Genomic DNA, 21,446 nt, shown 5'->3' on the forward strand with positions numbered 1-21,446 from the left:
TTAAATTTTCGATATAAGCATGCATGTAAGCTATCATGTAGATATTGCAAGATTTTGCACAGTCATTAAAGATTTATCAATTCGAGATGTGAAGTCGTACCGATTTCTATCGAAGATTTGACAATGGAATTATAAATTATCTTAATCTTCAACTAGAGTGTATTTCCCTTCCAACATAGAGTATATGTAATATTCACTGTGTTTTTGTGTGGTTTGTATATTGTATTTAAAAAATCGCTAATATAATCAAATATATCAAAATTTTAGATACACGCGCGTAGTGTTTGATACGCTATATATTAGTCTTATGTAATACTATTCCAAAGTATCATTGTATTTTATAACAATATATGTATTCGTCTGGTTTTCCAATTAGATAAGGGAGAAAAGTGATAATGTACTATTGTGTGTACGCATGCAGAACGTGCAACTTGAAAAATAAGAGTGGGAGAAACTCTTTTCGGTGTTGGACTATAAAGCCACGATCAACCGATTGATGGATCGTAGTGTCTTTTTTGCGATTTACTTCGGAACTCGACCCTACCTAACAAATTGTGTGCACGCTCGAGTATTTTTATTAACAATATGACGCATTCCCATGCAACGAAAAGGGTCTCCATCATTTCTATTTCGGGGCGGATGCAGATACCGGCATCCAAACCAAGAGGTATTTAATTAAAATCTAAAACTAAACTTATTTTACCATATATGTATGTATATCTCGTTTTATATTAATTTTATTTGTTTCAATTTCCAAGTATTTCTCTTCTCAGTTCACCAACACGAAGAACAACAATATCTGAACAAATTAGCGTCATTGATGAAAAGAACATGATCTTTTCATAAATAAATCTTAGATAGGTTTTAAAATATACAATATCATTTATAATAGAGCGATTTAATTCTAATAATGATTTTCTTTTAGACAAAGTTCGTTTACGCTTTTTATTATTAGGTACGTCTGGTACTCTTTATAGAAACTACGAAAGAAATAGATTTGATAATGGAATTGTTCATTCTAGAAGATAAAATCGAAGTATAGAAAGCAATATCTGATTTTGATTTAGTGACATTGATCAAAGATAAATTTTATTTATCACGACTTGTGCGAAGATTGGTGACGTTTGTCCTCATTTAAAATCGTGCTTCTCACGTGTTTGGATTCTCCCACTCGTGCAATGATTTTTTATATCTAATATCATATTCTTACCAACTTTTCAAGCCTCTTTTCTAGGCTTCTCTGTCTTTAAAGTGGTCAATAAATTCATTTATTTTAAGTATTCTATTAAAGTTGTAACGAATATTAGTATTTTTATCATACTACTACACACATTAATGATAATTAATATACCTATATACATATTATGTACATGTGTATTCGTATAGAAATATCTTTTCTTGGTAAGATCTACTTGACGATATACATTAAATATTCGTTTAATTGCGAAAATGCTTAAGAACACAATGTATTTTGTTCAACGTGCATAGCATAAATACGTGACGAATCGCTTTGAATTCCAAGACATGACGCCAACGGTTCGTCAATGTCAGATTTCCCGCGATGTCCTAGAAATATGGAATAAACGAATCGCTCATCCGCATTCTCTGCATTGCACGATCGTGGTATGCAAGAAATATCGTAGAATGCAACAAGTTACTTCAAACCGGTTGATAATTATCGTTCAAGGGTTATAACAGAACTTTAAACTAGTATCATTTAATCGTACGATAACATACTATCGAACGGCAACCAACGAAACTTATAAACGGATAATAGGAAGATAAATCACGGTTTAAAAGATTAATGTTATTTATGAAATAGCAATCGTATCCGTTCATTAATTTTGATTTAATCGAAACCTTGAAAGGAAGGAAAGAGAAAAAAAGAATGTGCAAATAAGATGTAATAATAAGTATGTATTAGCTAAGTTCTATTTTCTATAGTCACGTTATTCGCGTTATTTAAATTATATTTTCTTCTATTATTTCTTTAAGAGTTCTTAAATAAAATATTACGTATTTGAAAGTATGAATTTGTGTAAAATAAGAGTGGTAATGTATCACGAAAAAATAGCTCGTTTTTTCGGGTGAACAAAATGAAACTATTTGAGAATGAAATGAAAAACAAAAAGAATTTTGCGATATCGAAATCTTATGTTTCAAGTGCAATCACGTCTGCGACGATGGATCACATGAGAAGCACGTGTAAATGAATACTACTCATAAGCAGACACATATATAACATTTTATTTCGCTTTAACCACGATTTTATAATACCTAACAAACATGTAAATAAAGCAAAATAATATTTATAAAATGAGTAGTATGACATAATCACAACTACTATAGAATAAATGATCTACAAAGAATTATCGCTTTCTAAAAGTTTTTGTTACAGCTATCGAAATAATAAGGTTGTAACTAACCTTGTAAGTAAAATAGCAATTGATTTTCCTATGAGTTCTATAGTAGCATTAGCAAACAATTTCAAATACAGGATTTTCTAAAAACGTGTTTCATGAATACTTATTTCTTAATTAATATCTTTACTTGAAACCGATGACACAGCACTTTTTTCCAACTTAATAGTATACTCTTTTTAAATAATAAACACATTATTTATTTATAGCGTTTAATGTTCATAGTAAAATTGACATTACACTCTCTATAACTATACAAGTATATCGCGTACGTCGATCATTTGTTTCTTACCATTAATGAAACTCTTTAATTTATAATTTACAGCACGATATGGATGTAGACACACACAGAGTCTTCTAATGGCACTGGGCTTTCTCTGTTGTTATGCCATTAGGGTCACTACATCAGTGACGTTAGAAGCAATGACTAATGCCAAATCTGCAAATCCTGCTTTCGAAGTATGACTATTTTCCCATCTTTCGATCTGTTTATTAATTATTCATCTGCTGATCATTTTGTAGAATGGATTTATGTACAGAAAGCAATATCGATTCGTAGAAAATTAACACCTGCAGTTGACGGTGCAGTTATGTAGATGGCTACTATATATTTTGAATGTCAAAATACGTAATAGTTACAACGAATAAATCTCATTGTCAGATTAGTATCTGTGATTTTATATGTCCATCGTAATTATAAAATGTACAAATATATATAAAATGGTTCAAATGATTCAAATATACTTTGTATTGTACATCGACTAATTACTTGAATTTAATTATTGATCGTACATATTGTATACATAATTTATATGTAAACGCGTGCGATGTGTGTATGTGTATGTATAGAAGGAATTTAGCACGCGTTTACATACACATTATGTACATATGTATTTAAATCGAATCGCTTTCTATATATTAGGTCATCCCATAGGTTCGTGCCATTTTTCGAGCGGTTATATATGTTAAGATTGTTTACATACCTTTCAGTTTCATGAAAAAATGTAATCTCCCTCACGTTGTACAACTTCTTCCCATTTTTCTGGTAGGGACATTATTCCGTCTCGATAAAAGTTCTCTTGTTTTTCTTTAAAATATGAAATGTATACATGTCGGCACGAACTTATGGGATGACCTAATATGTACATATATAGCACAAATTCTCAAGTAAAATAAAAAATATTAATTTTGGTAAAATATTGCAATAATACTTGTTAAAAGTAGAAGCTACGAAACAATTTACTTCTAAGTTATTCTCTACAGTTTTGATCCTTTTCATTGAAGGAATTTCAATGGGACACCGCCACTAAGGATATAATTCAGAGTTCTTTCTTCTGGGGATATGTGTGCACGCAAATTATTGGTAGCATAGTGGCACGAATTTGGGGAGCTCATAAACTTTTCTCACTGGCGCAATTCGCATGTGGTTTGGTAACACTTTTAATTCCCGTACTTGCCAAGTACTGTGGATGGGAAGCGATTTGTGTTACTAGAGTAATCGCCGGTTTATTTCAAGGCACTGTTCTACCGTGTCTTCACACATTACTTTCGAAATGGGCGCCCATGGACGAAAGAGGGAGAATCTGTAAGTATTTAGTGTTTTAATGATTTAATGAATACAAATTTTGGTCATTGAGGCAGATTATGAATACTGATACGCAATGATCATTTAAAATGTTGTTTCAATTCCAACAATACGAATTAAATTAGGTTATTAAGCTTCTATATCTTTTAGCAATTTCCACACGAAAAGTCATCAAAAGGCTGTTTTCTTTGACTCGTTTGGTTTTCGAACCATTATTAAACCAGTCGATAATCAAAGTAATTTTATAGAATCATTTGACAACGATAAGAATCTTTTCAAGAAATTGTATCAGTCATCGCAGTTCATTGTATCTAGACAACAGTAGTTAACATCCATTCATGATTTCTACATATAACGATCTCTTTTAATTATATTAGAAATCATTAAGTTTAATATTTTATTTCAATTACTCGACTGTCTTTGATAAATCATTTTCTGTACATGAGCGTATAAATGTATCTTTACCTACAGTACGCATCTTTTGTGTATATATAAATTATGCGCGTTTCGTTTTAATAATTGATATAAAATTTCAATAAAATAATGTCATTAAAAATTATTCAAATGAAAAAAACTTATGATGGCACTGAAAATTATTTTCTATATTTCATTTTTGACAATCAGTATGTTAAAGTAGATGACAAAATTAAACAGATGATAATTTTATAAGTGAAAATAAATTAAGAACATAGACTATACAATTATTTTTAGCAATTGAACGCTTACACCAGTAATTATCAAAAGTATCTGACATATTTATTGCACGCAACATTTAGCGACCTTTGTTTATGCCGGAGGCTGGATTGGAAACGTACTTTGTTTATGGAGTACTGGACAGCTATCAGCTTCTCGTTTGGGATGGCCTAGCTGTTATTATGTTTGGGGTTGTATAACAATTATTTCCAGTATTCTGTTCTTTTTCATTGGTAAAGAATCACCGGCTGAACATCCAAGTATACCACAAGATGAAAAAGAATACATTGAAAATAGTCTCGGAATGATAGAAACAGAAGAGGTAAGAATGATTGTTCCTCATCCTTCCTGATTAAACTTTCCTAATCTAAACATAGACACTAGGTATCTAAGTTTATAGTATTCCATATTAAATATAAAAAACGACATAAACATTGTGATTGCCAAACACGTTATAATTTCAGTATTAAAATTTCTCATCGCATTTTATAAAGAATAAAGAAGGAACGTTTAAATTATAACAACATTGTAATATTTTTCTAGAAATTATCAACTCCTTGGATTAAAATATTAACCAGTATTCCAATGTGGGCACTATTGGTTACACAGTCTGCTCACACTTGGGGCTTCTGGATGCTTTTAACAAAAATTCCTTCGTACATTGGATCAGTCTTTGATACCGATATACAAAACGTAAGTAACAGATAAAATACATCCTTTGACATATTCGTGTTAATTTGCATGTTACGCGTATGTCGACAAGTTTATCCGATTGTTTAGCATCCTTACATTAACCTAATTATTTCCTATTTTTACCAGATCTCTTTCAACTTATTCTTAAATAAAATTGTCGATATCAGAATTTGAAATAAGATATTAATATAATGTAACAAAACTCGTGATAATGTTTCTTTTCGAAGAATATAACATCAGTCTTTTCACGAAATTGAAGAGTCCAGAAGAAAAATAACTGCTGATTCTACATAAATCGAAATTTAAATATTTACTACCATATATTAGAAATTAGAGAGAGCTATTAAATTGCGTTACTATACTATATGTATAATGTATATACACAGGGTGTTTGGCTATTATATCTACATAATTTAAGGGGTGATTCTTTACGTCGAAATAAGACGAAAATCAAGAATAAGAAAATTGCGTTTTCGGCTTTGCTTTCTAGTTATTGGCAATTACAAATCGACCAAAATATTCCTGCACGCGAGCAAACCTCCTTACATGAACGAAAGGAGCGCAATCTAAGCAGTGGAGCGCATAGTGTCCATTTAATCCTACCGACACGTGTGCGACAACTTATCTCGCATAAGTCGTAGAGAAGAAAACCATGGTATTCAGAGATGTAAACAATCTCACGCAACAACCATCACGCAAAAGAAGTGTTAGATTGAACATTAAACTTGCCTCGAAATCCATAAGAGCATATTGAAAACCGCCCTATGAAATTTCCAAGTAAAGAGGATTGTTTTCTCTAATCCTTTGCCTCCGCGAGTGTTCACAGCAAAATCACACACGTACCGCGATTGTCCCGGCCACGAGTGTTCACAAAAAATACAAACAAATTACAATAGATGTTCCATATGTCCTCCGTTTTCTTGTAAACAGAGCCTGACTCTTCTCTTAAAATTTTGACGTATTGTGTCTTCGTGTGTCTCCAGTAGTAAAAGCCGAAAGGATTTAAATCTGGGGACCGAGCAGGCTAAAGCACAGGTCCTCTTCGACCGATTCACCTGTTTCCAAAACAACTATTTAAATGCCCTTGCATTGAGTTGGTAGAATATGGTGATGCGTTCGATTTTCCGACTCATCCATTTGCGAAGATTTTTTCTTCTTAAATTTTCTTGAATATATTTTACAGGATTTAACGTACCGGTATTCCGCAATCGTTGGTCTATTTTGCAAAATATCTTTGTGCTGGGTATAGTCCTATTGGAATATTTTTCGGTGTATAAACTTCGGGCTTCTGTATTATTGCCGTCCGCCGCAACATAGCAAAAGTGCATGTCTGAAAGTTCTTCAAACGTATACATATTGTAATAAATATGGCTACAATATAAATATTGTTACACTGCATATGCATAACACTTATTACGCGCACTGTACACATAATACACTCAAATGACATTTTAACTTAATATTTTCAGTTCTTTGAAAGTTCCTCGTCGACTGTCAGAATGACAGAACGATCTTCAAACTTTACATAGAGATTTATTAGAGATTTCCATTGAAAAAGTGGACTTACGTTTACCAGATGGATTTCGCAAATATCTCAATTCTTCAAGCCTTATTGTCTTTAGTTTTTATGAATGTAACGCGTTTTATAAGAAAACTCTAACATAGAAAAGAAGCGCAACTATCGCGTTTATTATTTATTTTGAAGCAAACGTGGTGACTATATTCGTGGAATAATATGAAATATTAATTTAACATTTTGTAGCATCTGTTGAATAACCGACTAAGTTTTTCGATAAATATTCACTTTTCATTACAAAATAGCGTTATATCGTATGAACATCAAATTATATTTATTTATTTATTATTTATTGTTGCTTAGTCCGTGCCTTTCGGCTTTGGACGAACTTTCGGTTTTACATCTCTTGTGTCTAATTCTCTTCTTATATATCTACCTCCCCTCTTTTCCACTCTATTTTATTGCACTCTCTTAGTTATTCTATTCTCCAAAAACTAAAACTAGGAACTACAAATTAACCACTAATGACTAAAAACTATTGCAATTTTGGGCTTTAGTCTCCTTGCTTTGCATGCTTCCTGTCGTTTGCCCTTCTCTTTTCTATTATTGCTTTCAGTTCTGTTAAACCTTCTCCCGTCTCATTTAGCGTTTTTCTTATGTCCTTTGATCCTCCCGTTATTTCACATTCTTCTATTATATGTCTCAGGTCTAACATAAAATATATATATATATATATATACACATATATAACGGAAAGAAAACAGCGGACACGATACAATGTCCTTTCCTTTGGACTCTTCAATTGGAGGACCACAGCTATTTACTTTTATAAATACTCGAAAAAAAGTTCAAAACTTTATTTATTTAAAACTTAAAATATTTATTTTGATCTGTCTTAGAATGGTCTATGGAGTGCACTACCATATCTCGCAGCATGGATTTGTAGTTTCCCAATTAGCTATATTTCGGATATCCTGATTAAACGAAATGTTTTAACCGTACAAGCATCGAGAAAAATTTGTAATACGATCGGTGAATGGGTCCCAGCAATTATATTAATCGGTCTTGGATATGTTACTAAGGAAGAACCTGGAATAGCAAGAGCACTTTTAATATTCGCTGTTGCTAGTAATGTTGCTATTTATTGTGGACATAATGTCAATCACATGGATCTTAGTCCAAACTTCGCTGGTCCTTTGATGGGCATTACAAATACCGTGGCAAATATTTGTAGCATTTTGGCTCCGCTAATTGCCAGTGTCATCGTTAAACATCCGGTATGTATAATAATAATTCTTTATTATTTCTAAAATAATTTACTCTTCTCTATGCAATTAGATTATACTATTATTGCTGATTTTCCTGGCATTCTTTTGAAATTCAGACAGATAGAACAAATACAGCTAATGTACAGCCTGAGTTGAACAACATTTTAAATATGATTTATTAAGAGAAATTAGAAATCGTAAAAATTTGATCTTTTGTAAGTCGAATTAATACTCATGTCGTTGTGTGTTTGTATCCCTTCTTTTTTCGTCGTTATTTTTATTTGCGATATATTATATACAATATACGTATTATTACTTACATGATATGTACACTTGTAACAGTTGATTAAACGGTAATTGGATTGATCGTTTCAACTCGTATACAAACTAGAAGAATTTTTCGGAAAGGATTGTACTTTGCAGCTTTTGTTAGTAAATCGATATTTCAAATGTCGTCAAAAGATAGATTGCCTTAACTTTACCATGATAGGATACGAGTAGAATTTTGACGTTCTATACTAACAAGAGTAAGATCCCAATTGATCGACTTCAATTTTAATGAACGTTTGCAAGTTGATAGTATAGTTGATAGTATATAGTTGATAGTATACATATATACCTTCTACATACAGAGTGGGACATACAAATCGGAATACCTAAATATCTCCGTTACTTAATGGTCATATAGAAAAAAACTTCACAGAACAAAAGAACACATGTAATGGTAGATAATGTTGATAATTATCGACATCTCAATTATCTTATTGATTTCGATAATTTTTAGATATATTTTAGGAATCAACATTTTGAACAACTTTTTTCTATATATATAACCGCCATTCAGTTATTGAAATATTTGCAAAAAATTATCGGTATCACCATAATGTATTTTGCCTACTATTGAACGATCATGAAAGGGTATGCGTCGGTATTGGTAGCTGGCCGCCACCTCACAATTGCTGGATAAAATGACATTTAATCCAAATCTATATAAACTATAAACAAAAAATAAGAATTAAGTTTGCTTGAGGCGTCATTTTATCTGGCCTCCATGAAGCGGCAAACAATCAATAGTAACAGGTGCCCTGTCACGGACGCACGATTATAGGCAAAATTCACTGTAGCGATATCAATAATTCCTTGTGAATATTTGGCAAACTAGGGGCCGAGCGACGCTTATATATAGAGAGAGAAAAGTTGTTCGAAATGTTGATCTTTACAATGTATCTAAAAATTATTGAAATCGGTAAGGTGAGTAATATGTCGATAAGTGCTACTAAAAAGGATGATGACGATCTTGAAATCTCATTAAAAAAATTACTCTCAGACAATATTTTTCGAAACTGTAGAAAAGCTGCCTACCCTCCAATTCGGATAATTTTTCAATATAGTTATAGAAATTGATATTTTGAACAACTTTTTTCCATATATATAAAGGGTACTTATTTTCCGAGATATTCGCGAAAAGCTATCGGTCTATGATAGCGTATGCATAAGTTTGGTTACCGGCCGCTGATCGCTATCTTCTGTTTATAAATGAAAGTCGGACGAACTTAAAGAACCTGCGCATAGCTGCATATAGGCTACAGGAGTTTGTTGTAACTTACAACTACGTGAATATTATCAATATATCGATTTTAGGCCCCAATTCTCATTTATACTAATAACTTGCAAAAGCTCGTTAACACCACAGTCAACTAATTGGAATATTTCTCTTGTAATCTTCTTTGCTATTGCTTAACTATATCATAATGATTTGAGAGATTGAACTGAGGTTGTAAAATGGGAAGAATGTAAACTTGTCATAGGTTCCTTAATTATTAATATTTTATGTCGTATACTCACAAACGTCTTTATATTAATGATTCATTAACACGTTGACTGCCACGACACCCGTATTCGGGTGTCAGCAAAGTTTCTAGCCAGACCGCGTAACCCATATTCGGGTGTCGCTTATTTGACTACTTGCGAAGGATCGTTACAGGTATTTGAAAAGATATTCCATAATAATAAAACTGTTGAATTGTTATAAAAGTAATACGAAAATGATTTATTAAAAAATTATTTAATAATAATGTAAAACTTTAAAGCATTCTATACATAATTGAGGTTGGTCAGGACAATTTGGACAATAAGTTGTTGTTTTCTTCAAATTCTTTTGTGCCTTTGTTCGGTCCATTCGACGTCTTTTATTTGCATAACATAGTTTGCATGCGCGTCTAATGCTTCTTCCAGAATTATTTTTCCAAACGGCGATATTAATGCCGACTCCGTCGAAGACAAGGATTTTTTGTATTTTCGGACAAACCTAATAATTTTGCAAATAATAATTGTCTAAATATTCTAATATTTATATTCTTCCTTGTTGCAATTTTGTAAATCGTCAAAGTGTTTACAACAGAAATTCCCAGAAGTAGTTGAATGCCAAGTTTTCTGTACCATTTGATTCCTTTTCTAATTATGGTGGCATTAAAAGCTGTTTGGTCGGAATAATCTATACCGCACTTTCCTTCATTATATTCAACAACAGCTAGTGGTTTTAATGTTGCGAACAAACGAAACGAAAGATCATTCTTGAGACCACCAGATAAGCAACTCGCATTAATAAAATATCGACGGGAGCACCTAGCAGAGAACGCTTGGTACTCCTGCACGCGTGGCCTGACGGAGATTTCTTTGAAAACACGCGTGGCAGTCAACGTGTTAATGTACTTTAATTATTTAAGATAATATGTGAAAAAGAAAATAATCTAAATGGCGGGCAGAATTTATTAATGTTTTATTATTTTTCAATCTTCAGAATAGTGTTGAGGAATGGAGAAATATGTTCTTTTTAACATCCATAATATATTTTCTTGGAAATTTCACTTTTATTGTGTTTGGTACAACTAAAATTCAAGAATGGAATGACCCTGTAAAGGAGAAAAAGGATATCTCTATGAGTTCTGCAACTGAATCATCGATGGAAAAGGGATATGCACAAAGAGAAAAAGATACTGAAAAGATGGATCTAGGAAAAGAGTCGTAATATTGCTCTGATACTAAAGAATATGACATTATTCATAAAATGTATTGTAAATATTGTGATTGCAGAGTGCATTATTATTTTATTTGCAAGTGTATGAAAAATATTTTAAAATGAGTGCTGTGTGTACATGAATATGTGTATTATATTTAATATTTATTACAAAATTATCATTATATATATGTATATATATATAATGATGATTAATAATTATATTATGCAAACAAGTTTATTTAAAACATGTTACTGGGTTTTAAAATGTTGTTTTGACATAGATTTCCAAATTGTTTGTATAAGACATAGTGTACATAAAATAGTTAATGAAAATGTGATAAAAGTTACTACAGGTAACATAGTTGTTTCACCAACTGGTATTGTCCATATGTCTTCCTTATCCTGCAAAATGGATACAAAAAGTAAAACATATTTCTATTTATAAAGATAAAGATAAAATAACTTCATTACTTAAATAACAAAGTTTATTTTTTACCATGATATATGGAATCTCTCTCCACTTAGATACAATCTCTACGCATGGAGAACACAAATCAAGTTTAGAAACTCTATAATCCTTAATTCTTTCTTTACAACCTAATAATAGCGTTGGGTTTGGTAAAGTAATGTTCATATATTTATTACTATCGTTGGCATGTTGATAACGTTGATGTATTGGAACTTTTAAAGTACATCCTGCACGAATCAAACTGGAGCAAATGGTTACAGTTTGTATCTGTGCTTCCTCTGCAAATAACTCAATGTCAGACTCTCCATTAACGCATACTGTACTCTGAAATTGTGAAATCTGATTTGTATATATGTGAATTAATATAATTTCATATAAATATATTATATACTTTAATTGTATTTGTATCAACTTACAATTCCAAGTCTTCTTAAATTAGTCAATTCATTAACATTAGCATATAGAGCAGATGGAAGTTGTAAATAAATGGCTACATAACATTCTTCTATAAATTGATCGACATGTACTTGATACATTAAATCTCTGTAAATAGAATTTTTCATGAAAAATAAAACAAAATGTTTTAATGATTTTGATAAATCTTTGTTATTTCAGTCTGTGTTATCCAAGTATTTTACCAAGATATACATATATATATAATAAATGGGACATTTGATACATATTATATAAACATATATACATTATACATATAATTATTATTAAATAAAATAACAATAGTAATATTAATAGAACGATTAGGATTAAAATTCTTAATTTCTACATGTGTAAGTGATAAAAAAATAATGGTTTCAATTATGTAAAAAACCTTACAGAAATTATCTATGTTTTTATCTCATGAATAATACATAATAATACATAATTTACTTTTTGAATAAAATTATCAACGTATAATCAAATTTCACCCGTTTAGATTGGATAATAGACATTTTTTTTGCTTTACTTTGATACGATGGTCTAACCTATGAAATCCCGTTCCTTGCACTTTTAATGAAACACGAGCATCTAATTTATCACAACTTACTACAATTTTCAAAATAAGTATGTAAAATAAGCAAATTTGTATAAAAGATTGTTTAACAAAACTTGATATCATTTTTTAAATGTCTATAATTACATCTTTTTAATTATGCATTTTTTTCTGTATTTTCATGGAAGCTGAATAGGTATCCCTGGTTTGTCATTTATGTGGCTCACTTATAGGGCTCTCGACAGTTAATTCTAATGATTCAACAACACTTATAACACAATAAATACTTTATTTATTATAACGAGAAACTTAAATTACTTATTTAACAATTTAACGCTAAACCGAACTTCACAACAGATTTCGATCAAACTTTATGTGCTTGACACGTTTTAACACTTTAAATTCTCATCTCTAACTTATGAACTGGCGTAAGTATGTGGTTCCCTCTAGCGTGAATTTCTTGTATGATAATAGGATACATTCTAGCGCTGCAAATTTAACTGTACAGTAGCGTAGCCAAGGCAAACGAACTAAAGTTATTTGACAGATTTATTGACTAAATGTAAAAATTATTTATCAGTAATAACTGTGATCACTTTCAAATTTCGTATTTACTTTCGCTATCATGGGAAGGAACATTGTCAAGGCAGCGATGGTTACTCCGCGGCTCAAAATTAGAACCGTCACGCTGAGCTGAAAGTTTAAGTAAATTTCATAACGACGCAAATCTTTGATAAAGTATTCAATCTATTAGTTTTAAATATAAATTGTTGTTCAAGTTAATTTGTTGTGTATTTCTTCATTTAAACATCGAAATAGTTTTTTCGAATTCTTTGAAGTTGTTACGCGAACAAAGTGCTTCAACACTGCGCGTGCCGCAACCGCGCCGAATTCCCCAAAATATTAGAAAGGCCACGTAACACTATTTACAAAAAGATTATGCCGATAATAAAATAGAACAATTGAAATGTATGTGCAATGTGATAAAGTAACAAATAGCAAAGTATGAATATAACAAAATGTCATCATTGATAATCTTGGTAACCAGTTTTCTTTTTCGGGATAAAGCAGGAAGCTTCTTTAATTTGAAGTTGGCGCGGTGTACTTCTTAAATTAAGTCACAGGGTCACGTTTTACCCTCTGACGATTTTTGCTAATTTCGCGTGTCCTACGGGCTCGCAATCTCACACATTCGTTCTTTTGTAAAGTCTGCTCATCAGAATTGTTTTTAGAAATGCTTCAGATCACTGAAGAATCTTCCTTAGGTTTAAGATCTTAATCCTCAATTGATATGGACAGCTACAATAGTTTGAATGGAGTTATATAATTCTAGAATACTCCGTTCTTATTTATACTCTACTAAGTAGGCAAAACAAGTACACCAATATACCCACTCTACGATTCTCACACAAACACTCGGGAGCAAAGCACTAGAGAGGATGTCCCAGGACGCCTCCAACATCCGAGCTTAACATACAATATGCATACTCTAAATTAGCCTACCATTTTCCTGAAATCGACTGACGAAGTTAATCATTGCGCAAAACGTGATGAAAGACGTCTAAAGAAATTATATTGTTAAAATAAATGTAAGTAAACTTGGAATTATAACTTTAATTGACAGCAATATTAACAGTGTGGTTACACTTAATTGTGTAGATGATATTGTCACAAATTGTGATTATATTGATATATAAATGAAATTAATATATGTCTGAACATTTTTAATACTTTAAGTTGTAGCGAATGAGAAAAACGGCGCAATACCACTGTCTAACCACACACAGACACACACAGACACACACACAATGTAGAAAATACGTCGTGCACCATTGTCAGTCGCTGAAAAATTTCTGCATTAATTATGGTCATCGTGCTCAATATCTTTCTGCCATTCAAGTAGCACCTGAGCACGTGAATGAGATCCTGACAATGGGCACGGAAAGGGTTAAATCCGAAGATCCTGATCTAAGAAGATGATTAGTTTTTCTAATTTGTATTTAACATTCTTTGATTTTATATTGTATTACTTTATTTCAGATTATAGTAGCTCTACTTTATTAATTTTTATAAATCATTGAAAGTTTAATATTACAAAAAAAAGTAGCATTAATTAAAAAAGAACCAAGACTCAGGCAGCAACGGACGCAACCTTTTACCGTACGCCAGTCTTAACTTCGGCCGTCAATGGACCAGCACCATTGTCTTACTGCGTACAACGTAGCCTGTGCTTCGGAATATAGGTTGATTTTATGTTCGTGTTCGATTATTAGAGCCGTTACGGCTGATTTAAGCAATATGATTCGACGTCGCAACATCCCTTCCTTATAAATGAATGATTATGAATGATTATAAATGAATTGAGTCGCGTGAGTTTTCCTTTTACCGTCGCGTCTCGATCCTTACGGAGGGTGCTAATTTCTTCGGAGAAATGGCTGTTTTGTAATAATTTTATAATTTTGTTGTGTGCTGTATTTAATTCGTCTATGGTTAAGGGTGACGCTCGGTTTTGTTTCTGTTTCTATCGAAGACAGCGAGCGGTGATTCGTATTAGTTTAGGCCAAGATGAGTATCTCTGTAACAAACTGTAGTCGGCGGGAGTCGCGGACAGACAGATCGCCCTTTTTCGTATTTCAATTTGCGGTTTTAGTGTCCATGTCGGCCAGCACTCATCCGACTGTTGGAGCCATTCAGGATCGTGCTGCCAAATAGTCGGGCGCAGAAACTCTTCGGGCATTTGACCTCGTGATATTAGATCCGCGGAATTGTTAGTGAGAACATGGCGCCAATCGCGAATACTGGTCTTCGTTTTAATCTCGGATACTCGGTTGGCGACAAATGTTTTGGGCGTATGAGGCGAGGTGTTTATCCAATGAAGCACGATGGTGGAATCCGTCCAACAAACGGTTCGAGTAAGGTTGTTCAATAGGGCTTGCTGTATTCCCGAGATCAGGGACGTGAGAAGCAGTGTTCCGCTCAGCTCGAATCGAGGAATGGCCTGGGATTTGATCGGGGCTACCTTCGATTTCGCTGTTAGAAACTGTGTCCAGACGAACCTGTCAGGGTTAATGGTTCGGAGATAAACGCAGGCTCCGTAAGCCTTTTCGCTGGCATCGCAGATGCCGTGTATTTCGATCTCCGTTGCGGATTCGATTATTACTTTGCGTTGGAACCTGATGTTGTTTAGCAGTAGTAACTGGGCATAGTACCTGTGTTCCATTCTGAATATAAATCTACCGGAAGTGACTCATCCCAATCGACCTTCAATGACCAAACTCGTTGGAGCAGTATTTTGGCCCGAACGATCACCGGCGCGAGTAATCCTAGCGGGTCCTAGATTTAGTGGGTCAGATTTCGACTGAGTAAAGGATGGAATCGTCAGAGGAATTCCAAAATACACCAAGCGTTTTCAAAGTTTGCGAATCACCCAGATGTTGTTGGTGGTTTGTCTCCTCTTCGGAGAGATCTTGTAATAGTTCCTTGCCGTTTGATGCCCATTTCCCTATGTTTAAACCTGCTAATTTAAGTAACTCGGCGTGTTCTGCTCTCAGTGTAAGAGCTTTGTTCTTCGTCTCAGCTCCGGTGAGGGCATCGTTGACGTAGAAATCTCGCTGCAGGACTTGCGCTGCCCGCGGAAACCGATGTCCCTTATCCTCTGCCAGTTGCTTGAGGCACCGAATGGTTAGACACGGGGCTGCGGATAAAACGAACGTTACGGTGTTGAGTTGGTACGTTTCGGTTTCCCCATCCGCGCTGCATCATAAGATTTTTTAATATTTTTGGTCTTCTGGTCGCACGAGGAATTGCCGATACATCTTTTCAATGTGAAATGTTGACGAGAGCGGAATCTAAGAAGTATGTAAAACAAGTCTTCCTGTAACTCGAGCCCTGCATAAAGCGTAATTATTTAGAGAAACTCCGGTGGTGCTTGTTGCCGATCCGTCGAACACGACACAGAGTTTGATGGTTTGTCTCGATGCCTTGATTACGCCGTGATGTGGTAGATAGTATCCGTTATTGTGAGAGTGGTTGGTGATGACTCTCGTCATATGTCCTAACTCTAGATATTCTTATAATATTGCTCGATATTCTGATTCGAAGCGCTTGTTGCGTTGGAATCGACGGTTGAGGGAGGCAAGTCGTTTCATCGCAAGCGTTTTGGAGGATCCAAGCGACTGAAGCTGGTCGTTGAATGAGAGAGCGACGATGTATCGTTCTTCGCTGGTGCGTCGGATGTGAGCTCGGAAGTGTTCATCGCATCGTCGATCTGTGTCTGAAATATGTTTAATCGGCGGTCCTTCGTCGATTTCCCAAAACCGCGCGAGGTCCGCTTGTAGAGCCATCGTGGATGCGTGAAATGTGTTTGTCGCGGTTTGGGAAGTTAGGCTCCGATGACCCATCTGAATCGCGCTTTTTGCAGACGCAGTTCGGACTTGTCCGGCTGCGTTAAATTGATATGTCCGACACACATCGACGCAAATGTTGATTCCCGAGCTCAATAAGACATCGATCGGGGCTGGTAAGTAGAATCGTGGATCGGCTAATCGGAGATTCCTGGGTATGTTAAGTGTCGAGCGATCGATGGGTTGAGTTGGGTTTAAGGTCGATATGGTCGGGATAATGGGGAACGTCAATGTGTGTTCGTAAGTACCGTCAATGGAAGTGGGCGTGATCGTAATGTAGAGCTTAGAAATCGTCGTTAAGGTGTGGGGGCTCCAATTGGGACCAAAATTTCCTTTACCTTTTATGAAGTCCATGCTAGATCCAATGTCGAGCAGCGCTCGACAATGGATTGGTTGTTGTCTATCGTGCAAAATGCTGATCTGAGCCGTGATTACCAGATCGTTGTGTAATGAGACGGATGCTACTGGGTTAATATATTCGATCGTCATTGGAATCGTCGATTGTCGGTGTCATCGTGTTTGTCGATGGCTAGAGGATGGGCTTGGAGACGTTTGTGGTGTCTCCGATCTGTAGTTTGTTGTGGATTTTCGATAACGAGTAGGTGATGAGTAGGGTTGCGAAGAGGGTGTCGCGGATCGACTGCTTGACGGAGAAGAGTTTCGACTGGATGTGACGGAACGAGACTTCTAGTGGTGTTTGGTCTTATGCAGCATCGTGTGATGCCATTCTCCGCACATACGACATGATTCGGCGTGATAATCTGGAACTGAGTGCCCTTTCTGCAGGCAATTGATGCATGGAGATGTTCTTTCAACATCCTTAAGGCGCTCGACAAAAGATTTGGTTTCGAAACTGTCACATCTCCAAATGGTGTATGGTTCTCGGCAGGTCGGACATGTCGACGGAGCATTTTTCTTTTTTCCTTTTTGCACGAGAAGAAATCCTCATGGACACTCCACTTCTGTTAATAATCGGTAACAGCAGAGTAGTGTCGGACTCTTACCGACTAAAACTCCACGATGACCATTCTACCCGTATGACAGGAGTGCTCCAGGAACCTCTTATAAATTATCTTCTATTGCACCCCCTTCCCGTGTCCTCTTGTTAGAGCCAGTACTAACAATTCCTTGACTGTTGAATTTGGCGTTAGGGAGAGGGGGCTATTGCCCCTAGCGCTATCCTCCCTTCTGGTCGTGGTCCGTTGGGACGACGATGAAGCGGCTCTAGGCCGCCTGGCCGCCATCCCCCTCCATTGCGTTATCCTACAAGGGTGAGAGTTTCTCTTTCACTCTCTTTCTACTCGCTCCTTTGCGAGCATAACTCTATGATCGCTTATAACTAAACATCGCTTCTACGATCGCCGAGACGCTCGATCTTTCGCCTACGACGTGCCACAGGATGTAGCGGAACAACTCCCACGCCGGATAAAACTCCAGCGTGTGCTGCGCCGCATCCCTGTTCTCCCCGCAGTGGTGACAGATGTTCGTCGTCTCCCATCCGTATTTCCTCAGGACTCGCCGAACACGCCGTGTCTCGTGAGCACCTGGGTCATCCTGTAAGTGAGCGGAAGACCGCGGCGGCTTTTCCATGTCTCTTAGTTTGGGAGGACCGTTTCCGCGCCTCGATGTTCGCTTCCCTCGTTGATCAGCTGGAATCGCCACTGGTCCCACGCGTCCTCCTCGGCGGTTTTTAGGTCGTTTGGGGTCACTTGTTCTGTCGAGTCCTCTCCCGAGTCCCATACTCTCATGTGGGCGTATCTTCTCGCGAGCGCCAGTGCTCGAAACTCCAACGGGGGGGGGGGGGGGGGCGATCTGAACGGTCGTCGACGCGTGGGACACCGTTCGGTATCCCCTGACGATTCTGATAGCGGTTACCCTGTGCAGCCTTCTGAGAGGCAGGATGCTGCAACGACTCGCTATCAGATCGTCCGCCCATACTGGGGCCCCGTACATCGCTTGGAACTGAACGACGCTTTCGTATAGTCGACGCACCGTGACTCTCGCCCCGTCGATGTTCGGCAGCAGGCCGCACAAGGCATTGGCAGCCGCCGACACGGTGCGGCTCGAATTGGCTGTCTATGACGAGACCCAGGTTTTTCATCGGCGATCCTACCCCAACGGTTTCACCTGTCATATTTATGCTCAGACCGGACGAAGGAATCTCTCGCCTTTTCTTATCGTAGAACCAGATGGCCCCCGACTTCGCAAGAAAGACCCTCAGGCCCAGTCCGCGCGATGTCGACAGAGCCTGTCCTCTTGTGGCTATGACCATGAAGGCCGATATGGAGCTGAGTGCCAATCTCATAGGAAATCCAATAGTTGAGTGTATTGAGGCACTTCCTTGTTAGGTAACGTGAGATCCCACTGTTTAATGATATTTGGTGGTAATTTCGAAAGGATGAGGCTGATAAATATGGCGTTTGTATTGGTATTCAATGAGTGAAGATTTTGTTTGATCGTATTGATTAAATATCTCAAGGCAGTTGAAGATTCTTTAGCTATTTTTGGATAATTAATGATTGCAAGGCTGTGGCATAAAGCGGTGTGTCGCGGACACTCGAATCACTTCTTGAGAAGGGCTATAGCGTCAATGTAATTTGCGTTATTGAGGGTTAATGCATTCACGCAGTCCGCTCCCATTAGGGCGGACCGAAGGTATTGGAATTTTTGTACGGGACTGAAGTAGTGGTTGTTGTCTAAATTATTGTTACTTCCCTGCAGACATGTTGCTGCTGCATTTGGGTGTCGATAGAGTTGATGGTCGCTTGCTCTCCATGAGATTGCTTAGTCGACCGCCCAGAGAAATGTAATTTATCAGGTCTGTAAGTATGAAACCGGAATTTGTCTATACCAGGTATGTAAATATGAAACCGGAATTTTTATATAGAAAATACACGTTTATTGTATGAAAATGATTAAAAATATTTTATTCGAAGTATTGCCCATCGCTAGCTATACATTTTTCCCACCTGTCTGACAATTGGTGGATGCCACGCCAAAGAAACTGTCGCTCTTTTGAGGCAAACCAGTCATCGAGCCATTTTCGTACATTTTCGTAAGAAGTGAAGTGCTGGTCAGAAAGTGCGTGTCCCATCGATGCAAATAAATAATAATCGGACGGAACCAAATCTGGTGAGTAAGCCGCGTGCGAAAGTATTTCCCAACTGAACGCTTTAATCGTTTCCTTGACCGGTTTTGCTGTATCTGATGGTGCATTATCATGAAGCAAAATTACTTTGTGTTACCTTTTTTGATATTCTGGTCGTTTTTCACGCAAAGCTTGATTCAAATCGATCATTTGTTGTTGGTAGCGCTCAGTATTAACGGTTTCGCCAGGTTTTAACAACTCATAATAGATCACATCCTTCTGATTCACATTCTTCGTTCCTCACGTCAAAATTGCCACTTCTGAATTTTTTAAACCACTCAAAGTACTGTGATTTACCAAGAGCATGCTCGCCGTAAGTTTCGACAAGCATTCGATGCGATTCTCCAGCAGTTTTCGTCAAACGGTAACAGAAAATCAATGCGGTCCGCAAATCGTAGTTTCCAGGCACAAAATTCGACATGTTCAACGCTATTACAAACTATGCTGTTGTATGAAACTTGTATTGTTCTGAGTCGAAAATGTTTGTCAGATGTCACAAAGACTTTTGGCATCAATGATGCAGTTTAGTGATAACTATTATCAGCTAGGGCCATCTATCAGGTCTGTAAGTATGAAACCGGAATTTTCCTATAGTTATCACTGCCTCAAAAGGCAGTCAGCATTCAGTTGACGGTGGTCTTGTGGAAAGAATAAGAATTGACAAAACACTTAAAAAGTTTACCTTGTCGTTGCGAGATTTCGTCGTTGTCAGAACTTGCTACGCTGATGATTGTCCAGCTGCGGCGGGAAGCTGCGTGGTTGCGTTCCTCTACCAACGGGTTATATTTCTTCGAAGGTGACGGTCTCTGATGTCACTGACTTCGCTGTAGTGGTAAAGTTGTTGGTTGTGATGGATTCACGTGGCACTGTATGGTATCACTGGGGTGTGTACACTTTTCATTTGACACGTAATCCGGCTCGAAGGACTAAAATCTTTGACCGTTCGCGCCAACGAAAGTCGTAAATTCCCGTTGCGATTATATAATCGATGCCACGAAGTGATCGATCCCCTATTTCGTTTAGTATAATAGAGGTGGTTAAATAGATTATAACACTGGATTAACAGGTTACAATATACACTTTATTCTATTGAGATAAATTTCATGTTGGTATGACCACTAGTTTCTAGATCCAGAGTTGGTACAACTGCTTGCGATTCTCTTGTTTTTCCCCGTCCGTCACGTTTTTCTTATATGAGTATCCGGTGTATTGTAAATGGCTGTACAAGGTGGTGAAATACAGAG

At 36.2% G+C, this 21,446-nt stretch overlaps 2 protein-coding genes across 6 annotated transcripts; one reads left to right on the top strand and one right to left on the bottom strand.

Moving 5' to 3' along the window:
* Positions 1-444: 444 nt before the first annotated feature.
* LOC100647855 (putative inorganic phosphate cotransporter) lies at positions 445-11,262 on the top strand. 2 transcript variants are annotated; one of them, XM_003397432.4, is made up of 7 exons: positions 445-667; positions 2,746-2,879; positions 3,705-4,005; positions 4,782-5,020; positions 5,242-5,391; positions 7,807-8,184; positions 10,976-11,262. In XM_003397432.4, exons 1-7 carry the CDS (start codon positions 586-588, stop codon positions 11,201-11,203), a joined length of 1,512 nt encoding a protein of 503 aa, XP_003397480.1. In that variant the 5' UTR covers positions 445-585; the 3' UTR covers positions 11,204-11,262. The 2 variants fall into 2 exon arrangements, with proteins under 2 accessions (XP_003397480.1, XP_048264957.1); XM_048409000.1 differs by lacking the exon at positions 445-667 and adding an exon at positions 1,561-1,913.
* A 148-nt stretch (positions 11,263-11,410) lies between these two features.
* Positions 11,411-18,772, bottom strand: LOC100647976 (phosphatidylinositol-glycan biosynthesis class X protein). 4 transcript variants are annotated; one of them, XM_048409002.1, is made up of 4 exons: positions 12,644-18,772; positions 12,080-12,206; positions 11,691-12,002; positions 11,411-11,596 (listed from the first exon to the last, which is right to left on the bottom strand). In XM_048409002.1, exons 1-4 carry the CDS (start codon positions 12,775-12,777, stop codon positions 11,444-11,446), a joined length of 726 nt encoding a protein of 241 aa, XP_048264959.1. In that variant the 5' UTR covers positions 12,778-18,772; the 3' UTR covers positions 11,411-11,443. The 4 variants fall into 4 exon arrangements, with proteins under 4 accessions (XP_048264959.1, XP_048264962.1, XP_048264961.1 ...); XM_048409005.1 differs by having other exon boundaries at positions 12,970-18,515; XM_048409004.1 differs by having other exon boundaries at positions 12,799-18,497.
* Between the last annotated feature and the right edge of the window lie 2,674 nt (positions 18,773-21,446).

This window comes from Bombus terrestris, chromosome 9 (assembly GCF_910591885.1).
Source record: "Bombus terrestris chromosome 9, iyBomTerr1.2, whole genome shotgun sequence".
Taxonomy (NCBI): Eukaryota; Metazoa; Arthropoda; class Insecta; order Hymenoptera; family Apidae; genus Bombus; species Bombus terrestris.

Coding starts and splice junctions, on each gene's coding strand:
- LOC100647855 (XM_003397432.4), top strand. CDS start 586: ATGACGCATTCCCATGCAACGAAAAGGGTCTCCATCATTTCTATTTCG. Junction 668..2,745: donor ACCGGCATCCAAACCAAGAG/GTATTTAATTAA, acceptor TATAATTTACAG/CACGATATGGATGTAGACAC. Junction 5,392..7,806: donor TTGATACCGATATACAAAAC/GTAAGTAACAGA, acceptor GATCTGTCTTAG/AATGGTCTATGGAGTGCACT.
- LOC100647976 (XM_048409002.1), bottom strand. CDS start 12,777: ATGATATCAAGTTTTGTTAAACAATCTTTTATACAAATTTGCTTATTT. Junction 12,207..12,643: donor CAAGGAACGGGATTTCATAG/GTTAGACCATCG, acceptor TTCTATTTACAG/AGATTTAATGTATCAAGTAC. Junction 12,003..12,079: donor ATTTAAGAAGACTTGGAATT/GTAAGTTGATAC, acceptor TATACAAATCAG/ATTTCACAATTTCAGAGTAC.